Raw genomic sequence first — 24,686 nt, 5'->3', positions numbered from 1 at the left:
CGAGTTGGGCCAAACCCGGCGGCGGCTGCCTGGTCTTTTGAGTTCCGCTCCGGCGGCAGTCGCTGCTTTGGCCTTTGTCCCCCCCCCTCGGGCTCTCCTTTCCGCCGCCTCCCCTTCTTAACCCCCCCCCGAGCCCGGCGGGACTTCCGGCCGCCTCTGCTTCTTCCTCGCGTGCCGCTCCCCTCGCTCGCCGGCCCAGCGGTGCCTCAGGCACCGCCGCCCCCCCCCCTCTCGGGGGCTCGGGCTGTGCCGGGGGAGGAGGGGGATCAGCGCCGCCGCGGACGGGCCTCGCCTCCTTCTCCTCTCCCCCAACACCATAGGCGGCTCAGGCGCCAAGATGTCCAACCGAGTGCTCTGCCGGGAGGCCAGCCACGCCGGCAGCTGGTACACGGCCTCAGGTATGGGCTGGGCCGCGGGCCGCGGCGGGAGGGTGAGTGGCGGTGGGGGGTCTTCTGGGTCGGGGTCAGGTCGTGGAGAGCTCAGTCGGCGCAGGGGGGTGGGAGGGGGGTTGGATGGCCGCCTGCATGGGGAGGCCTCGGCGTTCGTTTATCCGGAGTCCCTGCCTTAACGCGCGTTATTGCCCATTTATGCATGGGAAGTTTTGCCTTGGATTGGCCTCTGTCAACAAGGGCGGGGGATTTTAGGGTTCCAAGGGGGGGGAACTGGGACCACCATTCAGCGAATATGCATGTTGTTTGCAATGCACCTTTTGAATTAGACTATCTTGGGAAGGGGGGGGATCCTATTCTGAACAATGGTGAAAGGGGGGAACGGTGCAAAAAAGGTTGAGAACCACTGCTCTAGATGGACACTTTCCCCATCTAAATTCTCAACGCTCTGCTTGGGTTTATTTATTTATTTATTTATTTATTTATTTATTTATTTATTGAGTTTTAAGAAATGGGGAAAATGTGCATCTAGAGAGCTGCGAACCCAAGGCAAAACCTCCCATGCCTAAATGGCTGTTGACGCACACTGGTTCCCTACTGGCGATCGCTACGACCTGACACCCCCCCCCCCCAGCCAGCCTCTCTCCCCCTTGCACGAACGCATTGAAAAGGGAGGGGGGCACGCATGGGAACTGCTCCGATTGTGACTGTCAGATTGTTTCCTCTGCAAGGGGACCGTGCCAGGTTCTCTTAATGCTGTAGGCTGGAGGGGGTGTTGCAAAGGCCGCCCTGTGTTGCTTAGCGGAGAGGATCAGGAGGAGCCCGGGGCCTATAGGGTAAGCAGTGATGGAGGCCGACACGGAGGCCATTTATGCAGGGGAGGTTTTGCCTTGGAATTGCCGCTCTCTAGATGCACATTTCCCCCCATCCAAATGCTCAAAACTCAACAATGAACCCCCATGCAGAGTTTTGAGAATTCTGATGGGGGGAAATGTGCATCTAAAGAGTGGTAATTCCAGGGCAAAACCACCCATGTATAAATGGCCAGAAAGGGCTGCTCTTTTTCTTCGCCTGGTTTCTTCCGCCCTTGATTGAATCAGTGCTTTTTTTCCCATTGAGGCGTCTTTATGTAGTATTCCCACGTTTTCAGCCTGGGCCGTTTTTGACTTTCTCGCAAGGAGCTGCCGAGCCTGGCTTCCCGGCCCGGCTCCAGCGGTTGACAGCCGGCGCCTACGGAAAGGAAGGGCCATAAAAATCTGCCGATGGGGAAACATCTCCTGGATCGCTGCCTCTGAGTAGTGTCACGTTACAGAAGCCCCCGCCTTTGGGGTGGGTAAGGCGCCTGTGACAAAAGGCTCACGAGGAGAATCCCTCCGGCGCTTTGGTGCGGAGTTACCAGCTGCCAAAAGCCTCAAGTGTGTGAATGGAAAAGGGGTCATTTAGGGTAATGCAGGAGGGAGGGAGGACGGGGGAAGGGGACGGCTTCTGAGAAAATGGCGCTTTGGATCGGGAGTAGCGAAGTAAACCTTTCTAATCCGGCCTCTTGTCACTGCCAAGAGGACCAAGGCCATTTATGCATGGGAGCTTTTGCCATGGATTTGCCACTCTCTAGATGCCCGTTTCCCCCATCCAAATTCTCAAAACTCTGCATGGGGGCTTAGTTGAGTTTTGAGAATTTGGATGGGGGAAACGGGCATATAGAGAGTGGCAAATCCAAGGCAAAGCCTCCCATGCATAAATGGCCCAAGTGAGTCTAATAATTCTGGAGATGAATGAAACCTTTGGAAGCGAGATGCTTCGCGTTACTCCCATGTAGAGCCAAGGCTTCGCCGGCAATCTGTGTTGCAGAAAATGAACCCTTGGGGGGGTTTATGATGTGCATTTTAAAGTCATGCATTTAGAGATCATGTGCTAGTTGATGTCGCTTGTCAGCACCATCGAGAATAAGAACATATATGGTCGGAAGAGTTGTCAATCCTCCCCCCCTTTTTGTTTCTGCTCGCCCTCTAAGGAAAAGCTGCATTCAGAGCTGCCATCTACAGGATGGAAGAGGCACACGCTCCAATTCCTGCCTTAGTCACCAGAAATCTCACTTAGCCTTAGGAAAGAAAAAAAGCTTTTCAATGTAGAAATTAAACTTTGCATCAGCGGTCCAGGAACTGCGTGGCTGGAGTTGAGTCTTGTCTACATGCACATTGGCAACTATGGCAAGTAACTTAGCTCTAGATTTTGTATTTTAACTGTTCAAAAAGTTTGACCATGGTTCGCAGGGATCTCTTCATATCCCTGTAAACCATGGTCCTGGGGTTGCTGCTATTGTCAACTTTTCCCACACCAAAGGTGGCAAATATATTCCAGGGGCTATTCAGGTTTTTAATCTAAAAATTACCCCAATTATTCTCTTTGGTGTTGCCATCTGGATAACAGTTGTCAATGAATCTATAGATCGTCCATTGCTTCAGTTCTTACCAAAACTCCTAAGTGCCCCTCAATGTGTTGCTGGCATTACTCTTCGTTCCAAGTTTGACCAAATGTCACTCGAAGCTAGGGCATGGTTGGCCGCCTTTAAACTACACCTTAAACTGTGCTTTAGCACTGAGGGGTTCCTAGCTTCTCTGAAAGTCCTCATGGCAAAAAATCCTAGATGAGAAACTGTCATTGTTGGGCTTCTTGCAGGATATGTTATTAGATCTTGGGAAAACTGAAACTTTCACCAAAATTTAAAAGCGCATTAAAGAGCTTGATTATAACAGCACTACTTTTCGTGCTCGCCGCGTTTGTTCATCCCAGTTCTTCGGAATACCACCACCACGTGGTTTGCCTGCTTATACACATTATTTGACAACTCTTCGTCTTTCTAGAGCTTTTTGTTTAGCTAGATTGAATGCTAACCCCTCTATGGTTATGCAGGGCAGAATTTTGAAAATACCATATTCAGACAGGACCTGTCCTTGCTCTTCTGGCTCTATCGATTCACTAGCTCATGCCCTTTTGGAATGCCGCTTTTACGAGGAACTTCGATCACATTATATTTCTCCCCTTTTAACATACAAATCTGGTCAAATTAACAGATTCCCTACATGGGAAGGATATGGAAGAATAAAAAAAAACATGTTTAAAGGCCGCCGCATATTGGGACAAACTGGTAAAAATGAATTTTACTAACTTAGTGAATGAGTTATAGATGTAATTTTTACTATTTTCTATATATATAGTTAAGAACGAATAATTTAAAACTGTTAAGACACTTCTCCGGAAGTCCAATATTGTGGTGGTGGGACACTGTTCTAGGTTGGTGGTGGGTTTTCAGAGTACTATGACTATTGTAATTTTATGATATTATGAATTTTTAATAATTTGTATGTACCCTTTTGTATTGTTTATTTTATATTCTTTGTTTATTTTTTGTTTTTTTGTTTTATTTTATGATAAAAAAATTACAAAAAAATAACATACAAATCTAATGCCTCTGTGTCTGACATAATGCCTTTTCTACTAAGCGATAGGGATCCCAAGGCTACATTGTAAGTGGCAAGATTTGTTTCAGTCCTTATATCCCTCAAACACTAGATATATGCTGCTCAAGATCAATGGAGCAAGGAGCTTCTAAGGGATAAAAGGAAAGTAAACCATGGTCAAAAATGTTGAACCGTTAGCATATTTATATCCTTATTCATCTAAGGAGAGACAGCCTTTTCAAACTTTGGGAGGATTGTTTCCCCAGTGTTTCATCTCATGCAGTCTTAGTCTGACTAGGGAAGGCTATAGGAGCTGGTTGCCCTACCAGCTGAAACACACTTGCTCATTCCTGACTTGCTAATACCTTTGGGAACTGCATTAATAGTGCCAGGGAGGGAATTCGGCACCAGGAGAATGATCATGTTCCTATTTTAACTGTCTCCTTAGCCTCCCATTTTCCTCCTAGAAGCCCTATGCTTACCTCAGTGCTCCACACCTTTTTAGTCTCTGCATCTTTCTGTAGCCCGATAGCAGTGCTGCGGGATATGATTGAGGTGGCATTTTCTGCCAGAGTTGGAGCAAAGCATGACTTTATCTAGCTGGGGTTTGGGTCTGTAAGTGGACTGGGAAGTGTGATGGGGGGGGGGGAATGAATGGTAGAGTGATCTTTGTAGATGCCAGAGACCTTTGCTTACTTTTCATGTAGCAAGTCCCAGGTTCATTCTCCAGTGCCTACAGATAAAAGGCAGAAGGCACTGAGAGAGCTTTCTCTGCCTGAGACCCAGAATAGCCACTGTTGGTTAGAGTAGATATCTGAAGTAGATTAATTAATGGTCTGATAGTAAAAGGCAGCTTCCCATGAGTAGGGAGGAGTCCTGTTATATCAGTGTGAAATGTGGCATCCACTTGCATTTCAGAGTTCTCAGAGCATGTGTGAGGTATTGGGGAGGGGAAGGAGTCTCTGGCTACCAAGACAACCACAACTTTGGGTTCCTGAATAGATCAAATGGCTTCAGTGTGTAGACATGCCAAAGGAATACCTGACTGAAAATCAGAAGACAAAATAAGTAGAGCTGAGGCAGGCTTAACAGTTCTATAAAGCATACAAATTATTTCACCTGTTTCATGCTGGCCTTTGACCCCAGCTTGGGGAGGGAGCAGGGGGGGCAGTCAGAGGCGTAAGGGACGACCGTGGATGGAGCCAGGGGAATGGAAGAATGAAAGTGTTTCTTTCAGCCCTGCTCCTGAAACTGATGAGCTGTTAACTAGATGAAAATTTTAAAAAACCCAAGTGCAGAGGAAGCTGGTTGAAAAGTTGTCTAGCTAGTTGCAATCTTAATTTTTAATAGGTGGAGTAATTATGATGGGTTTCAAACTAGTTTGGCATTCTGTCCTTGTACACTATCCTAGTTTGCTAGATGCATTGCAGAACAAACACATTCCTTGCTCTCAGGAGTTGGCAGCAGGACAAAGAGAGCTGAACAGGCTGGCTAGACAGGTTTGCTGGGCTCTGCTGCTTGGGTCTCCTGCTTACTGTACAGAAAAACCTGATGTGAGCTTAGCAGTTAAAAGAGAGCTTGTATACGCCAGCCCATTTTGCTGAGGCAAATACTTATTAACTGCTGAACTGTAAAAAGTGATGTGAAAACACAAGTTTTGTTCAGTGATTTGCATTTTGGGAAATGGGTTGGATAATAGCTCATCTAGTGCTTCAGTTGAATGTATTCTTGGACTGCAAGATGATGAAAATTTTAGGAAAGTGTCCTGAATTTCTCCTTTCAGTTGTCGGTTGCATCACTGAAATGTCCTTACACTGTACTCTTTCTTTTTTAAAATCAGGATACCAAATATGTAAGGAAAAGATTTGCTTGGCTTCTCATAGTGCAAAATAAAACAGAAGTCCGGTGGCAATTTAAAGACTAACAATATTTATTCCAGCAAGGACTTTTGTGAGTCAGAGCTCGCTTCCTCAGATACAATGGAAATAAAGAAAATAATTTCCCTCATTGTTACACAGAAAATTACAGAAAGGGGAAGGGAAAAGAGGGATGAGTGGAGCAAAGAGGGCCAGTGTCATAAATCAGGTGTCATGCTCTGTGCCCTGTAATTGAACAGCCGTTCGGTTCAAGCACATAGACTCACACTTGATTTATAATACCGGGCCTCTTTTTCTTCCACTCCTTCCCCTCCCCCCAGGTAATTTTATTTGCAATAATGAGGGAGATTATTTTCTTCTATTGTATCTGAGGAACGGAGCTCTGACTCGCAGAAGCTCATACCGGAATAGTCGTTATTAATTTTTAAGGTGTTGTTTTGCTACCATAGAAAATGTGTTCGGTTTTGCTACAATAGACTACACAAGTTGTCCCTACCTGGAATTCTCAGAAGTCTTAGCTTGAAACAAAGTTCTTGAAAGCATGTTTTAACTGCAGTTTGAAGAGAGGGAATATGTTGTATCAGGGATTGGCATATTTGTGTATGTTCTGCTGTTGCTGCATTTCCAGTCTTACTTTTACTTGCACAGGTGCTTCTGCAAGGGTCTCCAGAATGCAGACCAAATACCGTATAATTTGGGGCATTTCCCCGATCTCATTTTGTGTGAGATCATTGTCTGGATATGTGATAAGTTACTCTGAAAGAATATGCAAGCAGCTTCGGAAATAAACCCCAAAGTTAGTTCCCTGATTCTCCATGGTTCTAGTTATTTGTAGAATGCTGAGGGCCTTTTCTTCCCTTCTCTGCCTACTTGCTTGAGGACAATTCTTGTCATAGGTATTTTACATGTTTGGTAATAGTTCCTTCTGCTGTTTGACTTTGGATTGTGGTGTCACTCACAATGATTTTAAGTGACAAAATGAGTACCTTTCTGAACATATCATTGCGTAGGTGAGTCATGTAGTAAATTGCATGGGCTGTAATTTGAAATACTGTCTTGCAAGAATCTTGTTAATTTTGGCTAGCTGTTAAAGCTGTACTGTAGTCCAAAGCCTGGTCAGCGCAGATATAACGTTCCCATTCTCTGAATAGCAGAGCAGGGATGTACCACAGAATTGGGTGCTTGATCTTCTCTCCCACCTGAGATCCCCTCCCCTTTTGTATGGCTGGCTGCTAACTCTAATGTACTCTTATGTCATTTTTGACATTAATGGAGCTAGCCAGTTAATCCCGGGTCCCTTGTAAGCAGGGTTCGCGCGCGTACTTCAGACCTTGGATTCAAACTCTAGTTAGAGTGCACGTTTTACTTGATGCAACGTCAAGTAAACTGTGGAAGGGTGGGTGAAGTGGCAGACAAGCTTATCTTTCACAACCGTTAAGTGATTGGAATGTTCTCTCGATTTGGTAATTCTGTAATTCCATTGGGATGTATTGTGGGTCATAAGGACTCCAGTGTGCTAATTTAAAAGAACTCTTCCCAATTTCTCGTAGAAATCGAACATGAACAGGGTAACTTCATCAAATTATTTCCATGTATTTAACCCCCTCCCCTCCATGATGCTGCTTCAAATGGATCTTCCTAAACCTTTGGGGGGGGATGTGACCCTATTTTGTCACTCACTTGTAAAGCAGGTGTCAATAGGCAATCTTGAAAAGGAGGCTACTTGTGCAATTTAGTGATTCTATCAGAGGTTTGATTTTGTAGCCTGATTGTACCTTTTCCAAACTCGGCTATGTCTTAAAATATGGATCTTTGATTTTTTTTTTTTAATTGACATAAACAGGAAAATACTGGGGCTTGAATCTTACTTTATAGTAAGATTTAAGAACTGCTGAGATAAATGTGTACAATGTGTGATGTTGTGCCATATTTTTTAATGGTACCTCCTAAGTTTGAATGACATGACAGAAGGTGCCATCCCACTGTTGCTGAAAATATCCAAACTCCAGCTTTGAAGATATGGCCTCCTATTCTAATATGGGTTTGAGGGCATGAAAATACTGTTGCGAATAAGCTTGCCATGTACATTTTATATATTAGGGAAAGCATGTGTGAACTTGAGTTAACCTGCTGTTTAAAATACAGTCCGTGCCCTTTTGTAGTTCACACTCCAGTGGTCTGTCTGTGTCTGCCTCTGAAATAAGCTCAGAAGTTCTGGATGCCCCTGGCTGTGCTTCGTTATCATGGTGTGGGGGTGGCAGAGATGCAGTTGCATAATAGCTGCCCTCCCATCCTGCTAATCTCCTAGGTGGCCTTGGTGGAGACAATCTTCTTGCATCAGATATCACATGGGAGGTGATTTCTCTGTTTGGCCTGATACTGGGGGGGGGGTGGGGTGTATAATAAACTGCTCACTTATTCTAGGAGCCAGGATGAAGAATTGTGACAGCAGTGGAAAGACGAAGCTCTGGCTAAGAAACCAGGACTGGCAATTCAAATGGATGCTGGTGTACTTGGCATGTTAAATGACTTTCAGAGACACACAATAGCTTGGTGTACCTTCTGTTCTAGAGCCTTCTCTGTTATACTATATCTGTGTACATTTTCAAGTGATTGTTAGTCACTTATGGATCATTAACATAAAATAGAGCTTCTTATTTACCCTTATTAGTTAATATTTAGTGATGCCTTAGGGCCAGACGCTTCTTTACAACACATCTAATTAGCCTTGTAGTACAATTTGCTTAAACAAGTGTTTATAGAGCTTAAACTGGTATGCTAATGAAGCAGTCCTCTTCTGAATTTGTTTTTGGCAACAGTAGCTCTTGGCACCATCTGCACCACTGAGCACAATGAAAAAGGATGTTTAGATCAGGGAGGGTGGTGCTACTTGAATGTAGAGTCTCTCTAAACCACCGGTTTTAAAAGTTTTGTCACAGTGAGCGTTTGAACTCAGCTATATAGGGGGTCAGCCAGCAGAAAAGAACTGGTCCTGGTTGCAGTCGAAGAGAAATCATGCTTCTTGTAGAGCAGCCAGAAACCGCTGCTGTTCTCACATGCTCTGGGCAACGCTGCAGCTGCACCTTTCAGTTTCTTCAACATAGTTAAGAGATTTGAAAATGCTTCACAGTTTTGTGAATTCCATTTGTATGACAATGCTTCCATCACTTCTTCTTTTTCTGAGACAGTATTATATCTGCAAGAGCCCCGTGGTCAGAGTGGTAAGCTGCAGTACTGCAGTCCAAGCTCTGCTCACGGCCTGAGTTCGATCCCGACGGAAGTCGGTTTCAGGTAGCTGGCTCAAGGTTGACTCAGCCTTCCATCCTTCCAAGGTCAGTCAAATGAGGACCCAGCTTGCTGGGGGTAAAGGGAAGATGACTGGGGAAGGCACTTGCAAACCACCCCATAAACAAAGTCTGCCTTGGAAACGTTGGGATGTGACGTTACCTCATGGGTCAGGAATGACCCGGTGCTTGCACAAGGGACCTTTACCAATACTGCTATGATCATCATGGTTAGCTCCAAGATACAGTTTGTAACAGTGGTTAGATATGGTTGCAAACTGATTTGGGCTTACTGAACAGTGGTTATAATAATAACCATGCCTACCAACAAGGAGGATTGCTTCTTGATCTGCCTTAAATAATAATGGATAATACACTAGTGTCCCCTAAAAGTCAGTTCGGAAACTCTAGTTGGTACAGAATGCCGTAGCTGGCTATTATCGGGGGCTAGATGTAGCATGCATATTACTCTCATTTGACAGTCACTCCACTCAATTACTGGGCTCATCAATTACAGGGCTCAATTTAAAGTATTGGCTATCAAAACTGTTCATGGCCTTGGACCCTCATATCTATGAGACCGTCACTCCCCCTATGCTCCACCACGACAACTTCGCTTATCCAACCAGGGCCTTCTGTAAGTGCCAACCTGCACATGGGCAAAATCAATACTTCTGCCTTCTCCATTATGGCCCCTGCCTTGTGGAATGGCCTGCCTGAGGAGGTCAGGAAGGCCCCCACTCTCCTGGCTTTCTGCAAACTATGCAAAACTGAATTATTTAAGAGGGCTTTTCTACGTAGGCAATAGGGTACCTCTACAGAAAAGGCTTCACAAAGTTACTTGGATACATTATTGGGGACTGTGGTCTGTACTATTGTGGATAGTTTGCAGTGGGTTGGATCCCGTTGTGTAATTTTATGTCATTTAATGTTAACTCTTACGCTTTGCTTCAGTTCTGCTTTTAGACTTCTCTTTGGCTTTGCAACCCTAATCCTATCTCATTGTTGAATGTCCCATCTCGTTGATTGCTTTGACTCACTCTGTGTAATCTGCCTTGAGTCCCAATGAGTGATGGACTTTAACAGCCCATTCCTGAACTCCGAGGACGAAGGTCCTCAGGAGGCCAGGAAGGGGCTGCGCTGGTGTTGGGGGCCCCCTGTGCTGGCACCTGGGCTACTTATGCTGCCGTGAGTGGCCCCAATGCTGGTGGGGAGGCCCAGGCACCGGTCTCCTGGCACTGCCATGGCCACCCAGGGACACCACCTGGGCTTTCCACCGGCATAAAGGCCCACGCTGGCGTGCTGGGGGGCGGAGCTGCCTGTAGGCAGCTCTCTGTTCCCTTTTGGCCCTGGATGCCAGTGCCAAGAATGGCGGTTCTGCAACTGCTATTTTGCAGGCTCAGCCTCATTATTCTCTATGGGGCATTTTGCCCCATTTAAACTTTAAAAAGCCTGTAAAAGGCTTTTTTAAGGCTTTCGGCAGCCGGGAAACGGGTTAGGAGGCATTGCGGCGGCACCTCGTTCATGCCATCCCCTGCCACCAAAAGCTTAAGAATGGGCTGTAAATAATGCAAATAAATAAGTAATATTCTCACCCATTTTATTACAGCACGTGGTCTTTCCCCCTTTTTTGTATTCTTCTGCCCTTAACAGATCATGCTCTTGAGATGCTTTCTTGTTGATTGAAATAGGTCAGGTGCTAATACAGGTAATGAATAAAAATAAGGCAGGGCTCAAAGCAGCTTGTCAACAGCCCTACTGCTTTTTTTAAAAAAAACTGTAATGTAGCTTTTCTGTCCTGACATACCAAATATTTGGTGCTGTCCTATTCAAATCCACCTCTCTTTGCAGGACCTCAGCTGAGTGCGCAACTAGAAGGTTGGCTTTCTCAAGTACAGTCTACAAAAAGACCTGCTAGAGCCATTATTGCACCGTAAGTTTTATTTTTTTTAATGTATTGAGCATTTTAAAATGGTGCCCAGATGTTCATGCTTAGCCATTTTTGATGTGACATTGGTGTTTTCAGGGAAGCCCCCAAATGGTCTTAGTCCACCCACCTTATTTTTTCCTGTTCACTGCCCTGATCAATTGGTGCTCCAGGGCCATTTTCTAAAATAGGTCTTTTTCTTTTGAGAAGTGATATTACAATGTAGTGTTGGCTGTGGCTGTCTGGTCACTGACAACTTGGACTAAAGTCAGTGCCTGCATTCACTATCCTAGTTCTGAATGTGTGAATATCTTCATTTCAAGTTCCTCCCCCAATTGCTGAAGGGAGGAGGTGCTTATTATTGGGTGTAAAATAATACTACAAAGAAATTCTTGAAGCCACTTCTTTGTCTTGTTCATAATCTTCCCAAGTTATATTTGCATGTGGATAGGTAAGGAAGGAAGCGGCTCCTTGATGGTCAGTGAACCAGTTGTGTTTCGGGTGTCTGTCAGGTGTATGATTGTTAATTCTTCCATAACAGTTCTTCTCTATACAGACCATTAATATCTTGGTGAGAGCCAGTGTGGTGTAGTGGTTAAGAGCGGCGGACTCTAATCTGGAGAACTGGGTTTGATTCCCCCACTCCTCCACATGAAGCCTGCTGGGTGTCCTTGGGCCAGTCACAGTTCTCTCAGAACTCTCTCAGCCCACACAGAGGCAGGCAATGGCACGCCACCTCTTAATGTCTCTTGCCTTGAAAACTCTATGGGGTCGCACCAGGTCAGCCGTGACTTGACGGAAAAATCACACAGTATCTTGGTGGTTTTTGTTAGACCCAAGGAGTAAATGTTAAGCAAAGTCCTCTTTTTTATTAGACATGCAGGTTACACTTACTGTGGGTCTTGTGCAGCTCACGCTTATAAACAAGTGGATCCTTCGATCACGTAAGTAACATTAGAAGGTTGTTATATCAAGTAAGATCTTGATCCTGGCTCCAAGTTTGCAGGAGATGATTTTAAATAAAAGACACGCTGAGTTTCTCAGAGCAAAAGTGTAAATATAATTGAAGTTGCTTGCTGCTGTCATAGAGTCCGTTGGGAGAGAGGGACAGGTTTGAATTGTGCATCTGAGGGACAGTGTGTTTTGCAAGAAACATGAGTGTGGGTTAATGCTTTAAAGTCCTAACGCCAACATAAACACTGCTTGATTTTTACACCAACACGCATTCTCTGCCAGTCTTGTATTGCCATTGCCAGCAGGGTGCTGCAGTGTATGGACGCCCGACCATAGACATCTAAACACATAGTACATGTACACGAAACAGTTCTTAAGTGGGTGGGGTGATTTTGTCACATCAGTTCTGCTCCCTTGCTTGTACTAACACATTTAGAATTGCAGTGCCCGTTGTGGAACCCAGATTCATTCATAAACACACATACACACCCTTTGTGATTCAGCAGCTCCTGTGCAATCTTGCTGTAAAGACACCCATGGAAAGTAGGAAGGAATGCATCAAAGGCAGGTCATCCTGATTCTGTCCTATTCCTTTGTGAACCCTTTTGCTCAAATGTAGCAGCAATTGGAAAATAAAGTTTACCTACATATGAAAATGTGAGCATTAATGATCATGAAACCATAAACCTCTGCATTTATTATTATTATTATTATTTTTGCTTTCTCACTGGGACCCAAGGCAGATTATGATTTTAAAAATTCAGTCAATCAGCAAGCCTGTTACAAGAGAATCGGTTTCTCCCCCTCACAAGTCTCCTCTTTGTTCTATATTATATGTTTTTGTGAAGTGGTGACTACACCATTAGACGGTTTGTGGTAGCCACTACCTAGGTGAGAAGCAAGTGGCTCTTCCCAGGGGGTGGGGAGCTGGTTTAAATGTCTTTCTTATTTCCATTTTAAAAGACCTTGCCCAGTTCTGCAGGGCCTGTAAGACCAAGATGTTTCGCCAGGCATATTGTCGAGGAAAGCAATGGTATCCACCATATATACACATGTATTATGTTTTATGATTATTAGCTGTTCTGAGCCCGGCTCCGGCCGGGAAATAGAGCGGGATATAAAACTAGTAATAAATAAAAATAAAAGATACGATAACATTTGAATCTTAACAGCAGAGATTCCCAGTAAGACAAAAAATGCAGTTGGGCTAGGACTGTAGAACAGGGAGAAAAACCCATACTACCCATGCAAACATATCTGTTTAAGACAACAGAACAATCAGTGTAGGAAAGACTTTTCCCCTAACAAAAGTCCCCTCCTGAGCTTGAACCATCACACTCCAGCTTTGCTCCTTCTAAAAGAAAGCCCTCTTGAACAGTTCTGTTTTGCACATTTTGCAAGATAATAGAACCATGGAGGTTAGGCATGGTAAACATTGAATGGTAGTTTTCTGTGGAGTGCATATGGGCTATCGCTAATCTTGCATCTTTCCTATTATCATTATAGACGGAGAATCTTCATTCTTGGGCCTTCACATCATGTGCCCCTTTCCCGATGTGCACTTTCCAGTGTGGATATATATAGAACCCCTCTATATGATCTGCGAATTGATCAAAAGGGTAACTGCATAATACAGTACCGACTGTTATTGTACAGGGGCAATACTAGCTTTTGGAAGATATTAATTATTCTTCTTTGAATCTTAACTTTCATGTGAAAATTATGGTACTTTCAGACTTTCGACTGATTGCTTAAAGTAGACTATGTCGCTGAAGGAGCTGCTAAGCTTGATTGTTATTTAAGCAAGGGCATTGTTTAGAATTTCTCTAGTAACACTTCCTCTGTCACACTTCATCCTATTCAATTGGTGTCTCACAGAGTATAAGACTTCCTACAAATATACAAAATTAAGATGAGGTACTTTAAAAAATGTGGTTTATAAAATAGAAGTCAAAATAAACATGCGAAGTCAGATCACATTCTAGTTAGAGCATCTTAAAACTTTCCAGGAAGTTTTCTCATTTTAATTTTTCTGGGAAATTCACTTCGATGCCTGAAGCTTGATTTCTGACAGAAGGGAATGTTATGTGTGAATTGAACAGACTCTTGAAGATGGCTGCTTGAAATATAATGCAGTAGCCTGGGGTGTGCTGCGGGCTGCATGCTGCTGTATCATACCTAAGTTACTTCTCTAGAGCAACCAATCATTACCATCTGTTTGAGAACCCGGTACCACAAATAACTTTGTGGTAACCATAATTCTGTCTTTATGCCCAGTCACACCAGAATCCTATTTTCCTACTAGTAGAACTGTAGGGGGGAAAGCCTGTTGTAATTCTATGCTTATACGAACTGCCTATCTGTGATTGACAAACATGCTATTCACTAATGGGGGTCGTATATTTTGCTGCAGTTTTTAAGAGAAGTTTGCTATTAAAATGTACATAGAAGAAATGTAATGATTGTAACTTTTTAAGACATTTCCACAGTTTTGAATTTTCACATGTTTTATTCCTGACCAGGAAGATAGTAAGAATATTTTGTAGATGCCAACAGTAAGTTTTATTGATAATGTTCTCCTAATTTTAATAAATTACTCTGGAGCCCATGTGTATGTCAGTGCACAAATCTTGCATTCTTCCAAACAGCCTTCAGGCAATGGTCTCTTAACACATTCTGTAGTGATACTATGTTGAGGCTATGTACTTGGTCCTAGTTTCAGATCAGAATGCACTTAACCTAAAGTTTACAGTGCAAATGAGAACTTTTCGCTCAGTTGTCACATCTATTTGCTTTTGTAGTTTTTTTTTTGTTGTTGTTTTTTTGTAAAACTAATATGTCCAGCTTTTCAGTTTATGCAGATCTATGGAAGACTGGAATGTTTGAACGCATGTCTCTGCAAACAGATGAAGATGAACACAGTATTGAAATGCATTTGCCTTATACTGCTAAAGCCATGGAAAGGTATTCTGACTGTTGAAAAGCTGCATACATAGTCCTATATTTATTGTACTGTGTTTCCTGCCTCTTTTTCTAGCAAAAGTCAAAATGAGGCACTATCCAAGTTTGCATAACTTAATATAATTGTAGAATTTAGAAGCTTCCCATATTTTCTCATATTTACCTGTATGTCAATGAGAACTGCAAAACAAAGAGCAGTGTGGTTTTATTAAATGGAAGTGTTGAGAGAATAATTGAATCTCAGTCTTCCATGCAAAACATTCTGTCCTTAACCCTAAACATAAGGCAGCACTTCTTCAGTGGCTGAAATACCCTGAAGCAATGTGTGTGATGGTACACAACACTTTTCCAAAGTACAGTGTTGAAGTTGCCATTCTTGGGGTGTCTGCTTTTGATGCCAAGACAAAACAACATACAGTATTGGTATTGTGACTTATGGTCTGAAAGGAAGATAGCTTGGTGTAAAAGGCAAATCGAACTTGCATGGCATTTAAAAAGACAGAAGGACCATTGCATGCAGATGGTCCCAGGTTCAGCCCCCAGCATCTCCAGTAAAAAGGATTAGGTAGTAGGCGAAGTGGAAGACCTGAGACCCTGGAGAGCTGTTGCCAGCCAAAGTAGACAGTACTGACCCTGACAGACCAAACGTCTGACTCAGCAGAAGACAGCTTTATGTGCAAAGCAGAAAACTTGTAAAATAGCAGGCATGAAAACAGAAGAAAATATTTCCGTGCAGCTTAGTGCCAAGTAGAAATTCAGGTAGCTATACTTTCAGAGGTGTAGTCCTTGATCTCAGATCATTTCTGAGATAGCCTCAGCCCTGTGTCTTCTCCAAGTTACAGAAACTGGAAGGTGCATTCCAGGTATATCCATTGTGACTAACCATCAAAGAATTCCAACACTTGCAGCATTTTGGTTGGTCCTAATAAAAGGTATTAGGTAACTTTTGTGTTTGGTGTTCCTCTAACAAGAAAGGCAAACTTAGGCATTTGAGGTGTATTGAAATTGGATTAGCTGAGTCTGTTCTTTTAACCAATAAGAGAAAGCAGTAAGGCAGTCAGTCACAATGAATAACCATGCACAGGAAGGTAATTCAAGTCAGGCATTAGTAGCGTTGCCAGGTCCCTCTTCGCCACCAGCGGGGTTTTTTTGGGGGGGAGCCTGAGGAGGTCAGGGTTCGGGGAGGGACTTCAATGCCATAGATTCCCATGGCCAAAGCGGCCATTTTCTCCAGGGGAACTGATCTCTGTCGGCTGGAGATCAGTTGTAATAGCGGGAGATCTGCTAGTACCTGGAGGTTGGCAACCCTAAGCATTAGTGAGTGACCAAAGTCTAGGCAGAGGCTACCCGTTCACACTTACTGATAATCTAGCAGGAAACGAAAATCTTTCCAGCAAACCTGAACACACTCAAAATAAGCCTTGTCAGTTAAACTGAGAAGACCTTTTGGGTTGCTGCTGAGGATGTCTTATGAAGGTTTCTGGGCCTAGCTTTTATGCGGAATTTTGAACTTAAATATCATAACATGAAACCGTTTTTTTGCACGTAAAGTTTGCTGCTTGTGACAGGATCATTTCCTGGACCTTTATAAATATAAGTGTTTTTGTTTTTCTTAAGCCATAAGGATGAGTTTACCATCGTTCCTGTATTGGTCGGGGCACTGAGTGAGACAAAAGAGCAGGAATTTGGAAAACTCTTCAGTAAATATTTAGCAGATCCTTGTAATCTCTTTGTGGTTTCCTCAGACTTCTGCCATTGGGGTAAGTTGTTATTGGCTATAAAGAGCTGGCTGTAGGCACATATTTAAAATAGGCAACTTGAAATACGTTTTGGTTTGACAAACCCACACGTTCTACAGAAAGCTAAAATTAAATTTGGCAATTCCAGAAAATTATTGTCTAAAAGGCATGTTTTTTCAGCTTGGTAAAATGTTTCCTTTGCAAACAGATGTAAGAATGTTTCCCTCAGTTATTTGTGGGTGGTAAAGGATCATAGAAGTTTCCAGAAGCTTGCGTTGCAAGTCATGTTGGTCATGTTTGGTAGTGTCTACGGAAGTTAGAATCGCAAGGCCGGTGAAGATGCCTGTAGATGCAAACCAGGTTTTTGGGTTGGGAGTGGTGGTGGTTTCTGTACCATTTTAAAGTGTCCCATGTTCTCAGTGAAGGCGTTTCAGTCACTATTGAAGAGCTCTGCATTTCTTACAAGTGGTGGTGATTGTGTATTTTGAGTATATTTCTGGTATTTTGAGTACTATTTGTACAGTGCCAACAGCGTATGTGATGATTTCATAATAGCAACAGACGACAAATCTCTGCCCCAAGAGCTTTTATTCTAGATTTTACTGTAGAAATAACTAGTAAGCATTAATCGTAGGGCCTTACTGTATTTCTGTGGAGCTGGTAGCAAATTTCTCATTTGGCATTATTCTATGAAATTACAATGTAAAGAGTGAAGTTTGCTATAAGAGATCGTTACAAAATTGTTTCGCTGTCTGCTTAACGGCTTTTGTACTTACTTATTTCATCTTTGCCACCTGTTAGATGTTTCATTACTTATGTGCCACAACTTTTGTCTTAAGGTCAGCGGTTCAGATACAGTTACTATGATGAGTCTCAAGGAGAGATTTATAGGTCCATTGAACACCTAGATAAAATGGTAAGTGCTGAAAACGATGAAATGCAACTCCAGTTAGCTTTTCCTGCAGATTTTTAATGCATCCAGAATTTGACCAGAGAATTCTGATGTCCCCTTTCATGAAATAAGTGCTCTGTTACTTGTCAGCTGTCAAGACAATTCTAACAGAATGTTCAGTATTTGAATGTTTCTGTTGGCCAGCCAATGAACGGTAGGCAAGCAGTCAAGGGTATTCACTAGGGCAGTGCAGTTACAGTAATAAGTCTGCCAGCCCTCTTTGTACCCTGTTGGTCTGAAAGATAAAGCTGGCAATAGCAAATCTGGGCCTTTGGAACCTTGGAGGGGAAGGAGCAGAAGGGCACAGCTGTTTAATAGATGCTTGACTCAGAGAAGGTTTCAGAGGCTCTTTTGAGCAGGATAGGGATCTTCCTTTGTATCCGGTCACTTCCGGTAGAAGCGGGCTGTTTATTGTGGTAGTCTAGTATGGCACACACTGGTTTGTTTCTCATTTGTACTCTTTCAGTGTTATTTGAAAGTTATGGGGGCGGTGGAGACTTGTAGCTTTAAAAGGCTCTAGTGAAGAATTTAAGAGGCCAGGAAACCCATGGCAAAAGTAACCGTTCACAAAGACCAAAGTAGTCGGGCAGTTACTGGCATTCTCTTCACTCTGAGAGAGAGAGAGAGAGAGAGAGAAGCTCACATATATTAGGGTTCCCAGCCTCCAATTGGGGCCTGGAGATCTCCTGGAATTACAACTGATGTCTAGATGACATATATCATCTATGGCTACTTTGGAGGGTGGCATTGTACCCTATGAAAGTTCCCAAACCCTGCCCTCTCCAGCCAGATTTCTAGGTCTTTCCCAACCCAGAGCTGGCAACCCTAATATGTATTCACATATACATACACACACTATGAAGAAACTGTATCTTCAAATCTCAATTTCTCCATGTTTGTGTAAAGTTGGTCCTGAACCTCCAGCTTACTTTCCCCTCACAGTGAAATAAACCTTTTTTTCCCTTCTTGTGTTTAATCTCTGTTTTCCTACGTTTTAAGGTGGTCAAGGTAATAATTTGGTTTTACCAAGCCAGGGAAGAGGGTATCTCAGAAGTTCCATCATAAATTACCTCAGGGGTGGCCAAGCACTGGCAGTCCAGTAAATAAACATTTCTTTGGTCTCTTAGGTATGCTTGGTGATATGACGGGAAGTTTGGCTTGGGAAGTAATCCTCAGTCAATTCCAAAATCATTGGGATTGTGAGGACAGTGGCAGTAGACTGAGCGAGGGTTTTCCTGCCCAAAAATATTTTAGTGCTTACTCGGGCCATCCCAACTTGTCACAATCACCCTTTCTTCTCCAGCTTTTGCTAGTAGAAATGGTTGATTTATTTATGTATTATTTGTTTATTTGTTCAATTTATAACCCGCCCTCCCTGGCCAAGACCAGGCTCAGGGCGGGGAACATCATCAACATAGCATACATTAACAATAAAAGTAATAATTCTGAAACAATAAAACCCAATTAAAAACCCTTAAAAATTCCAGATGGTGCTTAATTTGACCCATAGTGCCCAGAATAAGCAGTAGGTTGCCCCCTCCCCCAATAATGAGAGTAACATAGAACGGGGGGGGGGGGGATAGGGAGAGGAGAACATTGCTGGATTCTCCCTCCTTACTGCGGTCCATGTTCCACATGGCATTTTGTTTAGAAGGGTCCCTGACAGCAGAGAGTCCCAGACAACTGGGAGAAGTTGGTGAAGATCTGTCTCAAAGAGCCTTGCATTCACAGTCTGTAAGACTGAACCCAGTTGTATTCCTGTTTAGTGATAGACCAAAGTGGAGGAGGGGAGAACCATGTATGCCCCCTTGGGTTCCTTGGAGGAAGGGCAGGATTTTGAAAAGTAAGTGTAATAGCTATGCTGTATAACAATTTAAGGATAAACGTGGGGACACCAAAGAGGACTTGGGGATGGGGGTGGGGTGGAAACAGTCCCTGGCATCTTCTCTTGCTTCATCCTCCCCAACTCTAACTTTGTGTATTTTCCTTCTCCCCTCACATGAAGCTGCCTTATACTGAATCAAACTCTTGGTCCATCAAAGTCAGTATTGTCTACTCAGACCGGCAGCGGCTCTCCAGGGTCTCAGGCAGAGGTCTTTCTCATCACCTACTTGCCTAGTCCCTTTAACTGGAGATGCCGGGGATTGAACCTGGGACCTTCTGCATGCCAAGCAGATGATTTACCTCTGAGCCACAGCTCCTCCCCAACCCTCCTAGTCACATGTATTCCTCCCCCCCAACCTGAGCCTTTCTAATCATGTGTCTTTTGCAGTGCATGCATATGTGTTGCAAGTTTGTGAAGTAAATAGCATATAGGTAGAAATATATACATTCTAATTTTTCTGCCACCCAAGGATTCTCCCTAGGTATGCTGAAATACCTTCCCTATTCCTGGGTAGCCCCATTGTGTTGATCTTGTTCACGTGCACAATGGGGTCATCTTGGGAATTGGATATGATATGCTAGGTGATTGCACATATGTATGGTAGCTGTATTGGTGCGCATGCGCACACTCATCCTTTCTGATTCTTTGACTGTTTTTACCTAAACCTCATCCTATCTGTCTGGGCAGTGGAGGTTTAAATCATCAAATGTCTTTTGTGCTTCAAAGCGAAAATGATACTGTGGAGTACATTTGAGATCCAAACATGTATCATGATCAGTTTCAGGACATCAAATAAGCAACTGGAAGCATCTAGGATTCAAGTGGATTTAAGTCTTGTCCATAGCAGTTTGCTCAGCTGGGATAATCTTCTGTACATGGAGACATCAAGCAAAGATGGGGTCCGCAAATCTGCAATTGCCAGCCATTATTTGTGCTCACTACTGACCCTTCCCTCTCCCCCAAGTCTTCCATTTGTGCCAGAGGATCTAGTGGGAAGGAGATGCTCAAAATTCACAGGGGTAGCACAGTGTGTACCTCAAAAATAGTAAAGGTGCAAAAAAGCACACCCAAAATGACAAAGTAGCTAGAGAACCTTCAAGCATTTCAAGGCCCTCAGTGCAATCTTAAGAGAAGTTACTCTTCTAAAGCTCACTGATTTCAGTGGATTTAGAAGGGTGTAACTCTGTTTAGGATTGCACTTTTAAGTTAGGAGGGAGGCAAATGGGGACAATATAAAAGCAAGTAAGAATATTCTGTCAGGCTGTAGCCAACTCAGGGCGATCCCAACCATGGGGTATTCAAGGCAAAAGATTACCATTGACTTCCTTGGCGTAGCAACCCCAGTCTTCCTTGGCAGTTTCCCATCCAAGTACTGACTGTAACCAACCCTGTTTATCTTCCAAGTTCTGAGAAGCTCAGGCTAATCCGGGCTATTTGGGCTGCAGGGCAAGATGAAGGTTAATAAAAGTTCAGTAGTTGTGTGGAGAGATCAGTGAGGGGAAATTAAGGGGAAATAGACATTGTGTTCACCTAAAGAAACTAATCAACAGTAAGTTCAGAGCAGAAAAAAATACTTTTTTTTACACAAAAATTTTGAGTTCAGTGATGGCTGGTAGCTTTAAAGAAAGGTTCGACAGATTCACTGATGAGTCTCTCACAGCTAATTTCTCATGATGCTAAATGCAGCCTGAACTGGTGTAATCCCTTTCCCCATGTGATGTGGCAGAATGTCAAACCAAGTAGAAGTTTTTCTGAAATTATAGTACACAGTACTACATTTTTAACCTGGTGACACTAGATTTTCTTGACAGCTTATCTTCCAACAGTAAGGTTTTGATTTTTAAAATTAGGAAAAGATATGGGCAGCCCATTCCTGAAGGGTGTGTGTGAAGCTCCTTAGGAGCCAGCGTGACCATTTGGCAATGTAGGTGCCACCTTATCACGGAATAAGGTGGCACAAGCTAGTGTCCAGGAGCCACCCCACACCGGCGGAACTGCTTTTTTTGTCTCTGTAGCGGACCTACTCCCCCTTCAGGATTGTGCTCTTAGTCTGAATTGTGTATTATGGGCAAATGCAGTCCTAAATAATAACTTAAAAGATGCAATTTGTTTTGATGTTTTTCTTAGGGTATGAGCATTATAGAGCAGCTTGATCCTGTGTCCTTTAGCAATTACTTGAAGAAATACCATAATACAATATGTGGAAGACATCCCATTGGCGTTTTACTAAATGTAAGTGCTGTTGTTAAGGTATATTTCTAATGCAGCAGTTCCCAAACTAGCACATCCTACCCTCTCTTGTGCAAAATTCTTTTGAGGTCTATACAGGCAGGTGAGACCTGTGGGAAGTGTGCAGTGCACAGTCTATGGCCAGCCAGTCTGTTAAGAAGAAGAAAAATTGGTTTTTATATGCCGACTTTCTCTCCCACTTAAGGAAGAATGAAACGGCTTACAATCACCTTCCCTCCCTCTCCCCACAACAGACACCCTGTGAGGTAGGTGGGGCTGAGAGAGCTCTAAGAGAGCTGTGACTAGCCCAAGGTCACCCAGCTGGCTTCATGTGTAGGAGTGGGGAAACCAACCTGGTTCACCGGATTAGCGTCCGCTGCTCATGTAAAGGATGGGGAATCGAACCCGGTTCTCCAGAGCAGACTCCACTGCTCCAAACCACCGCTACTAACCACTATACCACTAATCAGTTGGGATTATTCCTGACAGTCTGGTTCAGTAATACATGTTAGGATATAAAAATGGGAGGTGGGATTGTTTCCCTTTGCAAATGCAAGGGGTAGGGAATTTCCATTGGAGGATGGGCAGAGGGAAGAATATGCCTAACCCTTTCCCTCATTCTCCCTTGAAAATGCACCAGCCCTCTCATGTTGGGCTGGTGCCCCCACCCCCTCCAAGCCCCACAGTTCCAAGCTGGGCTGCGGAAACCTGCCTGGCGAGTGGGGTGGGGAGTGTTGTAAGTGTGCCCATACAAAGAGAATTGGAGGGATCAGGAGTGATTAGCTGCTCTTTCTCCTTTTTTGTTCTGCCTGTGCATCCACTTATTATATCAGTAAATGTCACACTAGAGAAACAGATTTGTGCAGAAAGTCTAGTTTGGCTTTTTTTTGTTAAATCTTTTGTCAAAAAATTGTATGGATTTCAAAGTGATGCAGTTTATAATTTTTGTATGAGGAAAAGCCAGTTCCTTATGTGAACAGTTTAGTTTGCTGGAGTCTATATTTGATTGTAATGTTCAGTGAGCTGTGCAGGATACACGATGCTCTGTCCTGTGACTACCGGAAATCCAGTTAGTCTCCTATGCATTTGTGCAGCCTTGTCCATTGCGCCCTTCCAAATCCTTTTGGAACTTGTTAACATTGATCTTGGACTCCTGCCTGTGGTTGGCTGTGTAAGAAGAGGCTGCTACATAAAGGCAGATAAGTGTATTTCTTCCTAGAAACCTTAGTCTGCTCCTTTTCGCCAGGCTGGCTCCCTAGCAATCTCTGCCTGTAGATCTGCCATTTATTTCGGTAGAGGTGGACATTGCTCATCCCGTACTGCTCTTCACAACTAGTCAACTGCTTGCCTCCTACCTCCCATTTATTTATTCATTTATTACTTCTAGTTGCCTTTTTTTCTTCCATGATGGAGGCTCACACAGGCTGAATTCTGGGAGGTTTCCCTTCCAGCACTATCCGTGCCCATACCCACTGACCTTCAGCAAGGTTGCTGCATCATGTACCCTCCAGCCATACCCTGCTTCAAGGACTGTTGTCACTGGAGAGCAATGTTTCACTGCCGGGACAGCTAGAAGGCCTTATTGGGGCACAGGTTGTCTCTTTGACTAATGAGAGCATAGCATAGGATTTCCTACAAAGAACATAAGGGAGACCTCGTTGCATCAGACCAAGGTCCATCAAATCCAGCAGTCTGTTCACACAGTGGCCAACCAGGTGCCTCTAGGGAGCCCACAAACAAGACTGCGGCAGCATTCTCCTGCCTGTGTTCCACAGCATCTAATATAATAGGCATGCTCCTCTGATCCTGGAGAGAATAGGTATGCATCATGACCAGTATCCATTTTTACTAGTAACCATGAATACCCCCTCTCCTCCATGAACATGTCCACTCCCCTCTTAAAGCCTTCCAAGTTGGCAGCCAATGCCACATCCTGGGGCAGGGAGCTCAACCATTTAAGAAGACGCATTTAGCAACTTGCAGGGCACTAAAAAGAATTGTTCTGAATAATCGTTTTGAAAATGCTTTGTTATGAGTAGGTGACGGAGTGGGACTGTAAGTCGTTTGGTAAAGCTGAGCTGTTTTTTTTTTTTTCACTTTCCCCCCCTCTAGGCTATCACAGAGCTCCAGAAGAACGGAGCGAACATGAGCTTCTCGTTTTTGAATTATGCCCAGTCAAGCCAGTGCCGAAACTGGCAGGACAGCTCAGTGAGCTACGCAGCAGGAGCGCTAATGGTCCACTGAACCTCTGGCTACTCAGGGATTGACACCTGCACACACTCTATGGAGTCCCAGCCTTGCCCTTACAAAGATGCAGTTCCTGGTCTTCGGGTATACTTAAACCTCAAACTAATAGAACTCTTCTTTTTTTTTCTAGTAGGTGTAGTCCTTCCTTAGTTACAACTCATTTTAAAATGCTTTCTTGTTTAGGACAAGGGGAAGGAAGGCTGGTGTCAAAATGTTGTGACTTCTAAAAACCGGTGGCTATAAAGGTACGGTGCCAGACGGTCCTTGCAAAGGCAACATGTAAAGCATTTTACCGCACATCCCAGATTTGCACTCTGCAGACCTGTGCACATGTCCTCTGCTTTCAGAATAGTTTTGCAAGTTGTAAACGGAGAAGGGTGGAAGCTTTTTAATAAAAAAAGATGCATTTATAAAAGATCCTGTAATAGAATATAATAAAATCCCAGTATAGTCAATTACTACCCGTGTCGTACAACAGATATCTTCTATTTTAGTTGCTAATAAAGGGCTGCACAAACCAAACGGGTGTGATTTTGTGTTTTCCATTTTATACTACATTTTTCCATTCTGTGTTGCTTTCCGTTGCTCTCATCTTCCCTTCCTTTCATGTGGGGCTCCGTGCTTCTGAGCCCAGTGTGGCTTAGGCAAGTTCCCCGAAGCCCTCCTATGCCTTCACTTCAAGAGTCCCAGCATCCACTTCTTTCCATGTTCCTTGCATGCAACCTATCCCCAGCAGGAGTACCCCAAAGGTGCAGCTGAAAGAAAAGTGTCGTGTGGAGGCAGC

General features: G+C 43.7%; 1 protein-coding gene across 1 annotated transcript; it reads left to right on the top strand.

The window, feature by feature from the left end:
- Positions 1 to 240: 240 nt before the first annotated feature.
- On the top strand, positions 241 to 24,424 carry MEMO1 (mediator of cell motility 1). Its single transcript, XM_056853725.1, has 9 exons — positions 241 to 398; positions 10,860 to 10,941; positions 11,811 to 11,879; positions 13,396 to 13,508; positions 14,742 to 14,853; positions 16,468 to 16,610; positions 17,429 to 17,505; positions 21,554 to 21,658; positions 23,768 to 24,424. The coding sequence occupies exons 1-9, from the start codon at positions 338 to 340 to the stop codon at positions 23,897 to 23,899; spliced, it is 894 nt and encodes a 297-aa protein (XP_056709703.1). The 5' UTR covers positions 241 to 337; the 3' UTR covers positions 23,900 to 24,424.
- Positions 24,425 to 24,686: the final 262 nt, after the last annotated feature.

Source organism: Euleptes europaea, chromosome 7 (genome assembly GCF_029931775.1).
Source record: "Euleptes europaea isolate rEulEur1 chromosome 7, rEulEur1.hap1, whole genome shotgun sequence".
Classification (NCBI taxonomy): domain Eukaryota; kingdom Metazoa; phylum Chordata; class Lepidosauria; order Squamata; family Sphaerodactylidae; genus Euleptes; species Euleptes europaea.
Note: the sequence above shows the minus strand (reverse complement) of the source record. Positions and strands in the feature narration are given on the sequence as shown.